General features: G+C 39.3%; 1 protein-coding gene across 1 annotated transcript; it reads right to left on the bottom strand.

Moving 5' to 3' along the window:
- Positions 1-672: 672 nt before the first annotated feature.
- Positions 673-15737, bottom strand: LOC111170129 (aldo-keto reductase family 1 member C15-like). The gene is made up of 8 exons (XM_089906591.1): positions 14084-15737; positions 12258-12425; positions 10319-10435; positions 9543-9620; positions 8437-8559; positions 3181-3290; positions 2299-2464; positions 673-1709 (listed from the first exon to the last, which is right to left on the bottom strand). Exons 1-8 carry the CDS (start codon positions 14168-14170, stop codon positions 1623-1625), a joined length of 936 nt encoding a protein of 311 aa, XP_089762717.1. The 5' UTR covers positions 14171-15737; the 3' UTR covers positions 673-1622.
- Between the last annotated feature and the right edge of the window lie 661 nt (positions 15738-16398).

The following is a 16398-nucleotide window of genomic DNA, read 5'->3' as shown; positions in this document are numbered from 1 at the left end:
TTTACTCCGAGTGAGAAGACAGGCCACCAGTTACCGAGACAGGATTTCCCCATCAGACCTACTATTTTTTTTGTTTGTTTTTTGTGGGGTTTTTTTTCAGAAAATAGTAGTGTTTTTATTGTTTTTGATTTAGTTTAATTTTTATTTTATATTGGAGTATAGTTTATTTACAATGTTGTGTTAGTTTCAGGTGTGCAGCAAAGTGATTTAGTTATACATATACATATATCCATTCTTCTTCAGATTCTTTTCCCATATAGGTTATTACAGAATATTGAATAGAGTTCCCTGTACTATATATTTTATATGTAGTAGCGTGTATATGTTAAATAAGTCAGACAGAGAAAGATAAATATCATATGATATCACTTATATGTAGAATCTAAAAAGAATGATACAAATGAACTTATTTACAAAACAGAAACAGACTCACAGACATAGAAAACAAACTTACGGTTACCAAAGGGGAAAGGTGTTGGGGGAGGGATATTAGGAGTTTGGGATTAACATATACAGACCTACATTTTTACCTCATTCACTCTGGTGAGTACGGGCAGAGACGAAGTACAGAAGCAGAGAGAGCAAATAGCAGCCAGTTAGTTGATCAGGAAGATTCTGATACAAGCATGTGAGGTATGTGGGGCTTGGGAGGGTGGGGTGGGTGCAGGTACCATCATGAGCTCAAGTGTAGACTTGATAAGTTTGAGTGGAGTAGAGCAAATGGATATACAAGTCTTGGTCCAGGGCCTAGGTCTGGGCTGGATATAATTTGGGGGAGTGTATATTTACCCAGTGTTTAGAGCACGGGATTAGATTAAGTACGAAGGATGAGGATGTGGATAGAAAAGAGAAGACGTCCAAGGATTGAGCCTTAGGTCACTACAAAGTTAAGAGGTCAGGTTGATGAGGAGACACCTGCAAAGACCAGGAGAAGGAATGGCATGGGGGATAAGGGGAAACCAGATCTGCAGTGAAGAAAGCATAGCTGAGAAAGTGTTTCTAGGAGGAGTGACCCACCAGGTAAAATAAGATGGATGAGAATCACTGCTGGGTTAAGCAAAGAGGAGGTCATGGCTGACCTTGACAAGAGGAGCTTTGGCAGAGAGGAGGGCAAATGCCTGGTTTGTGTGGGTTCAGAAGAGAACGGGGAGAGAGACAAGAGAGGAAGAAAGCATGGACTTCTTCAAGAAGTTTTGCTGTAAAAGGAGAAACGGGGATGGTGTGGTGAGCTGCAGATGAAGTCAGTTTGAGACAGAGCTTCTTTGAAGATGAGGGAATGTTCCAATGCCTCTAGGAGTAATCTCATGGGGAGGGGAAATCCGATGAAGTAGAGGGAGAGAGAGCAGGATGTAACCAGGTTTTAGACCAATGAGTAAGACAAAGAAGAGAGAGGAGACTTGAAAATATGTGCAAAGGATGTCATCGTATTGATTGATCCTGGAATTTAAGCAGAGGAAGGACAGAGGGGCATGGAGTAACGGGTATGAGGGCTTGAAGGAAAAATGTTTTCCATCCACTTCCCTAAAAGAAGAGGCAAGAGAAGACCCTGCCCTTTGTGGATTAGAATAAATGGAATTCCTTCATTACCCTGCTCCCCCAGCATCTACAATGGAACAGGGTACTTACGAATCTTCTTCAAAATAGCGCATGTTTCTGTTTAGGCCATCTAGACTTTGCATATCCTCTGGGGTCAACTGGAATTCAAAAACCTATCAGAAATGTGAGAAGATCAATTCAATTTCCTGGAGGCAATTACTGCAGCCCCTACATGCCCCCCACATGCAGATACACACACACAAATATATGTAGGAACTTATGTAGGTTTCATGAGACAGTTGTCATGAACTTGGGGTTCATTCCCTGACAAAAGTCATGGGCATTTGTCCATTCAAAGAGTTGAGATTAGCAACTCAGGTCACCCTCAGAGACTTGTATTGAATAGCTGTGGTAGCAGCCAAGGAATCCTTGAGATTTTTGAGCCCAGGTCTCACTTCAGCTAACTCCTTCATTTTTTTAGCTGAAGAAATCAAGGGATGATTTACTCAGGGCCGTACTGTTGAGTAAAAACCAGGGCTGAGACTCAAACCTGACGCTCTGTCGACTGTTCTTTACAACCACCATGCCTACTCGCTTGTAGGATTTGGAGGACAGGACAGTTAACTATAGCACATATACGCATAGAATATACAGGGAGATAAGCTTTGCCCCAATACACATTGGGAGCCTCCCAAATAACCCATCCCGGGGAAAATGATGTGCTGCTGTCAGCTCCCTGCTGCCCAAAACCCTACCAGGTACCTGGAAGTTCTCCTTGAGCCTCTTCTCATTGAAGCTCTTGGCCAGAGCAGCCACCCCTCTCTGCAGCTGATAGCGCAGGGTGACCTGGGCTGGAGTTCGCCTGTGCTTTTCAGCAATGGTGTTGAGTACTGGATCCTGCAGGAGAACTGGATTGTCCTTTTTCACCCTGGGAGGGAGGCAGAGGTGCTATGTGTCTGAGGTTGTGTATCCATTCTACTTGGGGATAGTTCATTCAGGCTAGGGGTGGTTGATCCTCTAGAATCTTCCTCATTACCTTCTGGCTGTCTCAATATTTCTTTGGCTTCTTTTGGTAAATCCAAAGAAGGACAAGGGAAAGAAAGGGAAAATTGGGTAGTTTTTTCATCTTTTAAACATTTCTGAGAAACTTAGTAAAAGATTGAATAAGTCAAGAAGACAAAATTGTTGTCCACAGTAAGACCCAATGACCACCATCATAACAAATAACCAAGAATTTTATAAGAATTTGCTATTGCAAAAAATGCTCTCAACTAATTGTCTTCATTTTGTCCTCAACTGTTAAAAGGTACACATCTATATTCCTCTTGAAGAGTTAAAGAAACTAAAACTTACAGAAGTTGTAACTTGTCTCATATCCCTCAACTGCTAAGTGTCAGAATCATGGCTTGGAATTACCTTGTCACTCTTTAAATCCAAACCCTTTGAATTGGATGAACATTTTAATCAGTAATAATTACTTTATTATTCAATAATGTTTTATTCAGTCCTCACAATGTAGGCTAGGTAAAGGGTTTGCAAAGATGGATGATTCCTCTTGACTATACTTAATTTCCTCCAGACGTTGAGAGATGTCTCCAGAAGGCACAGCATCTAGGGTCGGAATACCTTTATAGAGATCATTACCATTTTTTCCTTAAGTCAGACCCCAAGGTAGCATATGCAACAAGGAGAATGTCCTTGGACTTGCAGAACTCCAGCAGTTTGCTCTGGTTGAGGTAAGGGTGACATTCCACCTGTAAATTGCCAAGCAGAAGTATTGGAGTGTAGGACCAGCAGGCTTGCCAGCACCAAATTTACAAGGAACATACAGTGAATACAGATTCACGGCACCAGAAATACTTAGAAACACCAGCAACGTGGGCCAGCAAGTGACCGTCATCCACAGCTGTACCCATGGTGCACCAAACACAATAGTTTTAGTGCCTAAAAATGTCTTGTGCTTTACCTGTTCATCCCTCCTTCCCTCCCCATGAACCCTTTACAACCACTGATCTTTTCTTTCTTTCTTTCTTCCCTTTTCTTCCTTCCTTCCTTCCTTTCCTTCTTCCTTCCTTCCTTCCTTCCTTTCTCTTTCTTTTTTTTTTTGGAGCACTTTTGGTTTTACAGAAAAAATCGAACAAAAAATACAGTTTCCATATTTCCCTTCATTCCCTCTCCAATTTCCCCTATTATTAGCCTCTTACATTAGTATGGTACATTTATTAAAATTGATGAGTCAATATTGGCAGATTATTATTAAGTAAAGCCCATAGTTTACAATAGAGTGCATTCTTTGTGATGTAAATTCTATGGGTTTTGACAAATGGATGATGTGTATCTTTCATTACAATATCCAACAGAATAATAGTTATACTGTCCTAAGATTTCCCCTGTGTACCACCTATTCATCCACCCTTCTGTCCCTTTGTACCCCTGGCAAGCATTGATCATTTTACTGTCTCCATAGTTTTGCCTCTTCCAGAAAGTCATAGAGGTGGAATCATACAGTAGGTAGAATTTTCAGATTGGCTTCTTTCACTTAACAATATGCATTTAAGTTTCCTCCATGTCTTTTTCTCGCTTGACAGCTCACTTTTAAATTGCTAAATAATATTACATTGTAAGGCTGTTCCAGAGTTTGTTTATCCTTTCACCTCTGGAGGGATGGAAGGACATCTTTGTTGCTTCCAAGTTTGGGCAATTATGAATAAAACTGCTATAAAACTCTGTGTTCAGGTTTGTGTGTTTTCAGCTCCTTTGGGTAAATACCAAGGACTACAATGCTGGATCATATGGTAAGAGTATGTTTAGTTTTGCAAGAAACTGCCAAGCTGTCTTGCAGAGTGGCTGCACCATGTTGCACTCCCATCAGCCATGAATGAGAGTTCCTGTTGCTCCACATCCTCACCAGCATTTGGTGTTGTCAGTGTTCTGGATTTGGACACTTTTAACAGGTGCATAGCAGGAGGGTGGCCCCACCCCATCTGTGGTTTTTCTCTCTGTGGTCTCAGCTACCCACAGTCAACCATGGTCTGAAAATATTAAATGGAAAATTCCAGAAATACACAATTCATAAGTTTTACATTTCACACTGTTCTAAATGGTGTGATGAAGTCTTGTGCTGTCCTGCCCCATCCCACGCAAGACAGGAATCATGCCTTTGTTCAATGTACCCACACTCTATATGCTACCAGCCTGTTGGTCACTTAGTAGCCATCAGATCATCTTTTGTGGTATCGCAGTGCTGGTGTTCAAGTGACCCTTATTTTACTTAGTAATGTCCCCAAAACACAAAATTAGTGATGCTGGCAATTCAAATATTCTCTCTCTCTCTCTCTCTCTCTTTTATTGGAGTATAGTTGCTTTACAATGTTGTGTTAGTTTCTGCTGTAAAACAAAGTGAATCAGCTATATGTACACATATATCTCCTCCCTCTTGGACCTCCCCACCCCCCATCCAACCTATCTAGGTCATCAGAGAGCGAGCTGAGCTCCCTGTACTATATAGCAGGTTCCCACTAGCTACCTATTTTACACATGGTAGTGTATCTATGTCAGTCCTAATCTCCCAGTTCATCCCACCATCCCCTTCCCCACCCGACATGTCCACATGTCTGTACTCTACGTCTGTGTCTCTATTCTTGCCCTGCAAAGAGGTTCATCTGTACCATTTTTCTAGATTCCACATATATGCATTAACATACAATGTTTGTTTTTCTCTTTCTGACTTACTTCACTCTGTATGATAAACTCTAGGTCCATCCACATCTCTACAAATGACCCAATCATGTTCCTTTTTATGACTGAGTAATATTCCATTGTATATATGTACCACATCTTCTTTATTCATTCATCTGTCGATGGACATTTAGGTTGTTTCCATGTCCTGGCTATTGTAAATAGTGCTGCAATGAAAATTGGGGTGCATGTGTCTTTTTGAATTATGGTTTTATCAGGGTATATGCCCAGTAGTGGGATTACTGGTCATATGGTAGTTCTATTTTTAGTTTTTTAAGAAACCTCCATACTGTTCTCCATAGTGGCTGTATCAATTTACATTCCCACCAACAGTGCAAGAGGGTTCCCTTTTCTCCACACCCTCTCCAGCATTTATTGTTTGTAGATTTTTTGAGGATGGGCATTCTGACGGGTGTGAGATGATACCTCATTGTAGTTTTGATTTGCATTTCTCTAATAACTAGTGATGTTGAGCATTTTTCACATGCCTCTTGACCATCTGTATGTCTTCTCTGGAGAAATGTCTATTTAGGTCTCCAGCCCTTTTTTTTTTTCCTGCCCATTTTTTGATTGGGTTGTTTGTTTTTTTGATATTGAGCTGCATGAGCTGTTTGTATATTTTGGAGATTAATCCTTTGTCAGTTGCTTTGTTTGCAAATATTTTCTCCCATTCTGAGGGATGTGTTTTCGTCTTGTTTATGGTTTCCTTTGCTGTGCAAAAGCTTTTAAGTTTCACTAGATCCCATTTGTTTATCTTTGTTTTTATTGTCATTACTCTAGGAAGTGGATCAAAAAAGATCTTGCTGTGATTTATATCAAACAGTGTTTTCCCTTTGTTTTCCTCTAAGAGTTTCATAGTGTCTGGTCTTATATTTAGGTCTTTAAACCATTTTGAGTTTATTTTTTGTGTATGGTGTTAGGGAGTGTTCTAATTTCATTCTTTTACATGTAGCTGTCCAGTTTCTCCAGCACCACTTATTAAAGAGACTTACATTAGTATGGTACATACTAATTTCTCCATTGTATACTCTTGCCTCCTTTGTCATAGATTAAGTGACCAGAGGTGTGTGAGTTTATCTCTGGGCTTTCTATCCTGTTCCATTGATCTATATTTCTGTTTTTGTGCCAGTACCATACTGTCTTGATTACTGTAGCTTTGTAGTATAGTCTGAAGCCAGGGAGCCTGATTTCTCCAGCTCCATTTTTCTTTCTCAATATTACTTTGGCTATTCAGGGTCTTCTGTGTTTCCATACAAATTGTAAAATTTTTTGTTCTAATTCTGTGAATAACACCATTGGTAATCTGATAGGGATTGCATTGAATCTGTAGATTGCTTTGGGTAGTATAGTTATTTTCACAATATTGATTCTTACAATGTTCCAAGAACATTGTATATCTCTCCATCTGTTTGTGTCATCTTTGATTTCTTTCATCAGTGTTTTACACTTTTCTGAGTACAGGTCTTTTGCCCCTTAGGTAAGTTTATTCCTAGGTATTTTATTCTTTTTGTTGTGATGGTAAATGGGATTGTTTCCTTAATTTCTCTTTCTAATCTCTCATTGTTAATGTATAGGAATGCAAGAGATTTCTGTGCATTAATTTTGTATCCTGCTACTTTACCAAATTCATTGATTAGCTCTAGTAATTTTCTGGTAGCATCTTTTAGACTTTCTATGTACAGTATATTGTCATCTGCAAACAGTGACAGTTTTACTTCTTCTTTTCCAATTTGTATTTCTTTTTCTTCTCTGGTTGCCTTGGCTAGGACTTCCAAAACTATGCTGAATAATAGTGGCAAGAATGGACATCCTTGACTTGTTCCTGATCTTAGAGGAAATACTTTCAGTTTTTCACCATTGAGAATAATGTTTTCTGTGGGTTTGTTGCATATGGCCTTTATTATGTTGAGGTAGGTTCCCTCTATGCCCACTTTCTGGAGAGTTTGTTGAATTTTGTCAAAAGCTTTTTCTGCATCTACTGAGATGACCATATGGTTTGTACAAATTTCCAAGACTGAACCAAGAAGAATTAGAGAATATAATCAGACCAATCACAAGTAATGAAATTGAAACTGTAATTAGAAATCTTCCAGCAAACAAAAGTCCAGGACCAGATGGCTTCACAGGAGAATTATATCAAACATTTAGAGAAGAGCTAACACCTATCCTTCTCAAACTCTTCCAAAAAACTGCAGAGGAAAGAACACTCCCAGACTAGTTCTATGAGGCCACAATCACCCTAATACCAAAACCAGACAAAGATATCACAAAAAAAGAAAATTACAGACCAATATCACTGATGAACATAAATGCAAAAATCCTCAACAAAATTCTAACAAATGGAATCCAACAACACATTAAAAAGATCATACACCATTATCAAGTGGGATTTATCCCAAGGATTCAAGGATTCTTCAATATATGCAAATCAATCACTGTGATACACCATAATTAACAAATCAAATATTCTCTTACTGTGCTTAGTTCCCTGACCAGGGATCGAACCTGCACCCCCTGCATTGGAAGCACAGAGTCAACCACTGGACTTCCAGGGAAGTCCCATTACTGTACTTAATTAAAATTAAACTTTATCATAGGCATGTACATATAGGAAAAAACATAGTCTATATAGTGTTCAGTAATATCCATGGTATGGTTTGGGGCATCCACTGTGGTGGTGGTAGGTGGGGGGAGGTGTCTTATCCCATAGATTAGAGAGAACTATTGTATCTCACTTTTGTCTTAATTTGCAAATCTCTAATGATATGTGATGTTTAACAATTTTTCATATGCTTATTTGCTACCTGTTCAGGCAAACCTTGGAGATACTGCAGGTTCAGTTCCAAGCCATCACAATAAAGCAAATATTGCAATAAAGGAGCCACATATTTTTCAGTTTCCCAGTAAACATAAAAAGTGATGTTTACACTACACTGTGGTCTATTAAGTGTGCAATAGCATATGTCTAAAAACTACATACCTTAATTTAAAACGACTCAATTGCTAAAAAGTGCCAAAACAGTTACAATAGTAACATCGGCAGCTAGTGTCCAAAGGTACAGTACATGAGAGGGGAGCGCCATTGGTGACTTTGTTGAAGTGAGAAAAGAGTAAGCTGATGAGGAGGGATAAGAGGTTGGGGGGCCAACTGGTGGCGTTCACCTGGTTGCAGACGGGCTTGTACTTGAGCCCTGGCTTGTTCAGGATCATCTCCAGCTGCTTGCAGTTAAAGTTGGACACCCCAATGGACTTGGCCAGTCCTGCGTCCTTACACTTCTCCAGGGCCTGGGGAGGAAGAGGTGGTGAGGAGTAACTGGCTAGAGAAGCATAACAAATGGTAGCATGCTGTGGATGAGAGACAATACGTGATGCAGATGTCAGTAAATAAGACAAGAATTGGCCAATAGGAGGAGAATGAGAAATAAAATAGTTTTTGAAATGGGTAAGGAGATAGAGTAAGAATGCAAGCAGCCAAGGCAGGGCTAAGAGATCCAGTGCGATCTTTAGCTAGCACCTAAAATAATATGATAGAACAATATCAGAACAAGCGCCAGGAGAATGGAGGTTGAGTCAGGTGCAGCCTGGGAAACAGGAAGTGGCCATGCCATCTCCCAGACCACCAGCTCCTTGTTTTCTCTTTGACCTCATTTCCTATTATTGACCACCAAATTCACTCTGTTCCAGCCACACATGCCCCTTTGCTGGTTTTTGAACATGGTAATCTCTCTTCTATCTTAAAATCTTTGCCTTGATTTTCCTTATGCCTGCATCACTCTTCCTCCAGATACCCACTTACTCTACTTAATCCATTAATCAATTAATCAATTTCATCATCCATTTAATCAATTTCCTGCAAGTCTTTGGTCAAATGCCACCTTCTCAAAGAGGCCTGCCCTGTCCATTCTGTTTTGAATTGCCTATCTATGCCCCAAACCCAGCCTGGCACACTCAGTTCCCTTACTCTTTCTTATACCACTGCATCCTTCCCCCCCACCAGTAGCACCTACCACTCTATGGGGTCAGAGACCTTGGTTTTTTTCATGGATGTAGCTTGAGTACTTAGAAGTACTCAGTAATCATAAGCACTCAATAACCACTTATTGAATTACTAAATAGAAGAAATGTGAAACTGAGGCAGAAGGACATTCAGGGACTTGCCCAAGTCTACACAGGGGGCAGAATTGGACTACATCCTCCTCTCCTCAATTCCTTTTCTGTCCTCTCCGCCCCAAGGTGCAGAGACATGGCCTCTTTGGAGCTGCACTCACCTCCCATGTGGTACAGAGATCCACTGTGTCAAAAATGATGTTTCCATGTGTGTCCTTTGGGAAAAAGTCCTCCCCAGGCTGGAACATAGGAAAGAAGAAGAGGTTGGATCAAGCTATGTCTGGCCTCAGCCAATATGTTTGGAGCCTTTAGACCTTTAGGCTAATGGAACCATCTATCCTTATTCTTGAAAGGAATGGTAGTACATTGAGAAAGTACAGTTCCTAGAAATGTTTTTAACCCCTAAAGGTTTAATAAATATTGTTTGTGTCAAGGACAACTTGAGATACCCAAGACCCCATCCTAGTGAGAGCCCAGAGTGGTGCCATAGCTGAATGGGCTCCTTTGTCCCAGATCCTTGTGGGATAAAGCTCTTCCATCCCTGCTTTCCACCTGGAGGTGGTCTTTTGAGAGAGGGACTTGTCACCATCTCAAGGGCTGAGTCTCATCCTCCTTAAATTTTCTGCGCCTTCACAGGTCTCTACACTGGCACGTTCCCCAGGCACCAGTGGGCATGAGGTTGAAATTCAAGAGTACAGGGACTTGAAAATATACATAGTTGTCCACAAGATCAAGGCAAATACATTGAAACCAGTAAACCCATCAGTCTAGGGCTGGAATAGTGAACTGGGATAGGGATAGTTGCAGAAAAAAGAAAAAACAAAAAGAGAGAATATTAAAGTATTATATATGATTCTTCTCATTTTCACAAACTATATCCTCTTTTTATTTAGCTACTAATGATGTTGATAACCAAAGTAAAATTACTTTTGCTAACCTTCATAGCTATTGGGAAATGAATAAGATAAAGATCCACATAGCTCAGTTGAAGTTTCCTCAGTGAGCTTTCCAGGCAAGTTTGGACCAATTCTGGACGGAAAAAGGTGCTCCACAACTGCAGTGGTGGAAAGAGAAGTGGGGTGGGATTATTTAAGAATATTTAGGAGAGATTAGTACAATGGCAAATAAACAACAACAACCAAAAACCCGCTCGTGGTCGTTGGGAAGTGACAAGTCATCCCGTGAAGCTCAGGATTCTTTATCATCATAGCTCATCTTCACATTGAATTAAGAAAACATGGTAGAAAGTTAAAATATGGTTTTACACAGATGCTCTCAAAACTGAAAATACAAAAAAGAATTATTTGGTTTGTTTGTGCAAGATATATCCCTGGGTTCTCCCTCAAACATCATAAATTATAATATCTGGAGACTGGGCTGGGAAACTGCATTTTATTTTTCATTTTTTTAAGAATTTTTGATATGGACCATATTTAAAGTCTTTATCAATTTTGTTACAATATTGCTTCTGTTTTATGTTTTGATTTTTTGGCCCCAAGGCATGTGGGATCTTAGCTCCCTGACCAGGGATTGAACCCACACCCCCTGCATTGGAAGGGGAAGTCTTAATTACCTGACCACCAGGGAGGTCCCTGGGAAACTGCATTTGAAACAAGCACATCAAGTGATTGTGATTCAGGAAATTCTATCTTGGCTGCATTCAGTTGTTAGGTTTGCCAAAGAAAGCTAGGTCCTTTAGGAATTTGGGGGGGAGGGCATTTTAGTTACTTCATTTTAAGAAGTAATAATCTAAGGAAAATCCATCAAAATAACTACAGGTAAGGAAACAAACGGATCCCATGTAAAGAAGGTTAAAGCTGAGAGTTCAGAGGGTAGTGCTCTAGCAATACCTCATCTAAACAAAGCCGTGTGGAGAGATTCACATTCTGGAGCTAGAAGGAAGAAATATCCATTCATAGACCAGTATAGGGTTCACTATCATGGACACCAACTCCCTCCTCTTGGGCTACTTTACCTCAAATTCAAATGGTTTTTTTCTAGCAGTAGTCAGTTCAATGAACACGATGGGGAAAATTCCTCTTGTGTTCCATTTCCAATCCAACTTAAATATTAAGTTCTTTTATTTGTTTCAGATGTGATATCAGTGGATATAAATTATATTAGTAAAAATGGCTTGAAAGTTTAAAAAATGCATTAGAAATACTTTTATAAACATGAATGTGATCCTCATATCAGTTCCGTGGTATTATATTATTTTTCCTGCCTCATAGGAAAGAGAAATAAATGTCTATTGACAGCGCAATAGACTGAGATATAAAGACTAAGACTTAAAGAGGTTAAAAGACTTTTTTTGGTTAAGAAATTTCACAAAGTCAAATATATAGAATATTAAAAAACTAAAATTTGATTGTAGTTTCCAAAAGCCTACACTTTCTGACTAAATTGCTTTACCTCACACTACAGCTAAGAAAGATTGCCGCTTCATCAAAACTTGAGTATAACAGAGTTGGAAAAGCCAAATCCATCCCTGAGTTTGAAAACATATGATAATAATAACAGCTAGTATTTTTGAACATTTAAAATACATTAAATATTTTAAAAGATTTACATGTATTTTTTTGAAGTAATACTCATAAAAATCCTGTGAGACAAATATTGTTATCTTCATTTACAGCTTGGGAAACTAAGGGACAGACTTTAGTTTGTCCAAGGTAAGTAAGTGGCAGAACCTGGATTCAAATATAGGAAGTCTGACCACAGAACCCACATTCCTATCCAGCTGTTCCAAACCAGCCTTCTCATAGTTCAAGGTCTGAGAGTGAATGAGAATTAAACCAATGAGAAAAGACATATGCCAAGAAATGATTCAGCTAAGAGTGAGCTTCCACAGATACATATACGACTATACACAATACCTTTGTAGTGTAGAATAAGTCACCCCTCTTCACAGTGCCATCTGCAATCTTCATCTGGATGGCTCTCCCAATTTCTTCTTCATTTTGGTACATATAAGCTGAATCAATATGGCGGTAGCCTACGTCGATTGCTCTCTTGATGGCCTTTTCTACCTCACTCTTAGCAACCTAGAAGAGCATGAAAAGATAAAGACCTACTTGATTCAGGAACAGATGACCAATTCCATAAGCAGAGCTAGTCAGCAGAACCCATTGTTTTTCTAGTGGTGACAAAGCTTAATGTTGACCTATGACCGGCAGTAAATATTTAACAACTGACTCTGAAGGAGTCCTGATTTGTAGTATTAGCCAGTTTCTATGGTGGAACTATTCCCACCATTGCTAATTTCACACAACCGATGCTGGGAAAAGACTCTTACAGTTGGATCTTTGAGCTCATGAGCTGGTCCCAGCACATCACATCATGAACTCTCTATTTCTGGACTTACACTATATACATGTATAGATTTACACAATATATAGATTTACCTTTCTAAATTAACTCACTCTGTAAGAGATCATTAAACTGGTTTCAACCCGGAAATCCAATGCCAAAAAATGATCAATGCGATGAAGATGTAACTTCAGAGAGAATAAATTTGTGATTTACCTTTGTAAACTTGGAGAAACACTTCAAACAACATTTGAGGAAGAACTAAAATGTAAAAAACCAAAACAAAAAAAAAACCCTCTTTTTTTTCACTTAAAAATATCTTATAATTAATTCCTTCTTTGGTTACTAAGTTCATCCTTAGCTAATATTCTCCTTCACAATTTTGTTATTCTTCTTAGCTGCCTACTGTTCTGCTGGACCACCAGGCTGGACTTCTGAAGTTACCTATCATTTTCACAGCTCCATTATCCCCTCTACTTCACTCAGTAATTAAAAGGTCTTTTGGGTATGTTTTTTTAATTTGCAACTCCTGATGAATTGACCAGTCCCATGGGGATGAACTGACTGTCCACAGATGAAAGAGCCAAGTCAAAGTAAAAGCAACAGTCCGTGCTAGTGTCCTTGCTACAGACCTCAACATCACACTCCACGTGGCTCTCCTGCTGGCAATCAAGCATGAAGTTCAGTCTTCCAAACAGAGACAGAACTTCCAAGTGCCACATGCCTCTCCCCACAGCACAGTATTCACAGCCTGACCTGTAAGAGACTATTTTCACCTCAGACCACCAAAACTCCCTCTAAGATGAATCTTGTCTCTCTTTCTCCAGGTCCTTTTGCCCCCGAGATTTCTCTGGATGCTCTACGATTGGAGGTAGATGGGAACAACTTGGACATTAGAAATTACAGAGAAACTTCATCACAAGAAATTTGTGGCAACATCTCTGATACGTGGTAATCAAGACAACTGGGTTTCACTGATTCTAATCTACTGTGGAATGGCTACAACTGGACAGCAAATGAGAATAAAGGGAAAAGATGGACCCACCCCTGAATTGCTGAAAGATGAAGAACTTCTGTATCTCTTGCTATAGCATCAGAATCACTTGCCAGCTCGTTAGAAATGTGGATTTTTGAGCTTTATCGCAGATCGAATGAATCAGAACCTTTGTGGGCAGAACCCCAAAGTCTGCATTTTAAACAAGATCCTCAGGTATTTTCATGCCTATTAAAATTTGAAAAGCACTGACAATGCACAAAATAACCTAACCTGGAGAGAAGCGTACTACACACTAAGAAAGTGTGGTCCATCTGAATTTCCCAAATTCACACAGTGACTGGTCCTGATCAGGACCCAAGTCTGCTACTCCCCCATCTCCAATACCATTCTGATTACCTGAGGAGGGGCAGAAGTGCCCAATCCCAGCATAGGCATGAAGAATCCATCATTCATCTTTAAAGAAAAAAGTCTCGTTTGACTCATCTTCTCTCACTCTTCTGGCTAAAAAAACATTAATTTTCCTCTTTATTAAGAGAAATCTGCAGAGGGAAGAAAATAGTATTCAATACAATTGTTATTTTTTTAACAGCTTTAATGAGATAATATTCATATATCATAAAATCCCCCCCTTTAAGGAACTCTGCTCAATATTATGTAACAGCTTAGATGGGTAAAGAACTTGAAAAAGAATAGATACATGTATATGTATAACTGAATCACTTTGCTGGACACCTAAAACTAACACAAGATTGTTAATCAACTATACTGCAATGTAAAATAAAAAGCTTAAAAAAATCACCCCCTTTAAAGTATACAATTCAGTGGTTTTTAGTATATTCATAGAGTTGTTACCACTACACAACTTTAGAACATTTTCATCATCCCCAAAGAAACCCACAATCATTAGAAACAAGTCCCCACCCCTCCTTCCCTTCAACTCCTGGCAATTGCTTTCTGCCTCTATAGATTTGCCTTTTCTAGACATCTGATATTAATGCTCTCATACAATATGTGGCATTTTCTGACTGCCTTCTTTCACTTAGCATAATGTTTTCAAGGCTTGTCCATGTTGAAACTTGTATCAGTACTTCAGTCCATTTTATGGCTAAATAACATCCCACTGTATGGATATGCCACATTTTATTTATATATTCATCAGTTGATAAACATTTTGCTTTTTCTACCTTTTGGCTATTATGAGTAATTCTTTTTTTTTTTTTTTTGTGGTATGCGTGCCTCTCACTGCTGTGGCCTCCCCCGTTGCGGAGCACAGGCTCCGGACGCGCAGGCTCAGCGGCCATGGCTCACGGGCCCAGCCGCTCCGCGGCATGTGGGATCTTCCCGGACCGGGGCACGAACCCGCATCCCCTGCATCGGCAGGCGGACTCTCAACCACTGCGTCACCAGGGAAGCCCAACCTCCTTGTCCTTTTACTCTGACCTCTGACATTGGCCCCATTGCCTACAACTGCTTCTATCTCGGTCTTGCTGAGTATTTATTTATTATTTATTTATTTATTTTTGGCCTCGTGGCATGGCAGGCGGGATCCTAGTTCCCTGACCAGGGATTGAACCTGCACTCCCTGCAGTGGAAGTGCTGAGTCTTTACCACTGTACCACCAGGGAAGTCCCCCTGTCTTTCTGAGTTTAGAAATTCTTCAGCAACCTTTAAGCTTTCACAAAGCCAGCTCAGCTACTGGTACCTTCCCTTTGTTCCACAGGTCACACCAAGGAATGTACAATTAGGGAATACCCTAATTTTGTGGACTTTGATACAGACCTCCTTGATTCAGCCTCTCTGCAGTTCTCCCCTCAGTACTTATTCTCAACATTCTTTAAACCTGAGTTCCTATTTGCCTGCTTATTCCTCCATTTTATTTTAATTTCCTTTAAACAGCTCCTTCACACTGTAAGAAACATAACATATTAAATTAGAAAAATTATATGAATTCATGCCTTTGAAATAATGTTTCCAGCTCCATTTCTCCTAAAAGATGCAAATAATATCCAGTAGCACATGTACAATACTAATGACCAGAGTCTATTTCCCTCTAAAAGAAATCTGTCTTCTTAGAGAGTGGTTATTTTTATCTTGCATCAGGAAAATTTAGGACAGGGCTGAATATTATGTTGTTGCCAAAAATCGGGGGTGGTTACGTTGGCGCCAGCAACAACTAGTAACAAATGGCATCTGCTGAGGGAATTCTGCTGGAAATTATGACAATTCGAAAATGAAAGCAATGTTATTAATATTGTTATTTGGAAAAAGTTGAGTCTATGGAAAGCCATGAATTCATAATTATACTGAAAAGAAAATTAAGATGAAGCTCAGGAAAAGACAGTTGAAATACAAAAGAAGGATGAACAAAAAAATACATTTAATTTATCACTGATTTTAATGTTAGGGAAGGGAAGTGTAGTAATTTCTCTTCATCTAAATGAGTAATTTCTCTTCTATACTAATGTCAGATTATAAAGTAGAGTTGTGTACTTTGTTTTTGTAAGCAGGAAATTGAAAGCAATCCAATCAGTACTAAAAGTGTGCTGAGTACAGGAACAATCAATCCCATCTGTAATTATTCACACAAAATGAAAGTTAAACACTTTAATGGCCAGTCACATTCTCCAAGTACCAGAAGAGTTCAACAGCATGGAAGAGAGGTAATTAAATATAAAGAGAGGTAATTAAATAAATATAAAGGTAATTAAATA

Source organism: Delphinapterus leucas, chromosome 2, assembly GCF_059928025.1.
Source record: "Delphinapterus leucas isolate spDelLeu-1000000601 "Yukka" chromosome 2, BTC_Dleu_Yukka2, whole genome shotgun sequence".
In the NCBI taxonomy this organism is placed as follows: Eukaryota; Metazoa; Chordata; class Mammalia; order Artiodactyla; family Monodontidae; genus Delphinapterus; species Delphinapterus leucas.
Note: the sequence above shows the minus strand (reverse complement) of the source record. Positions and strands in the feature narration are given on the sequence as shown.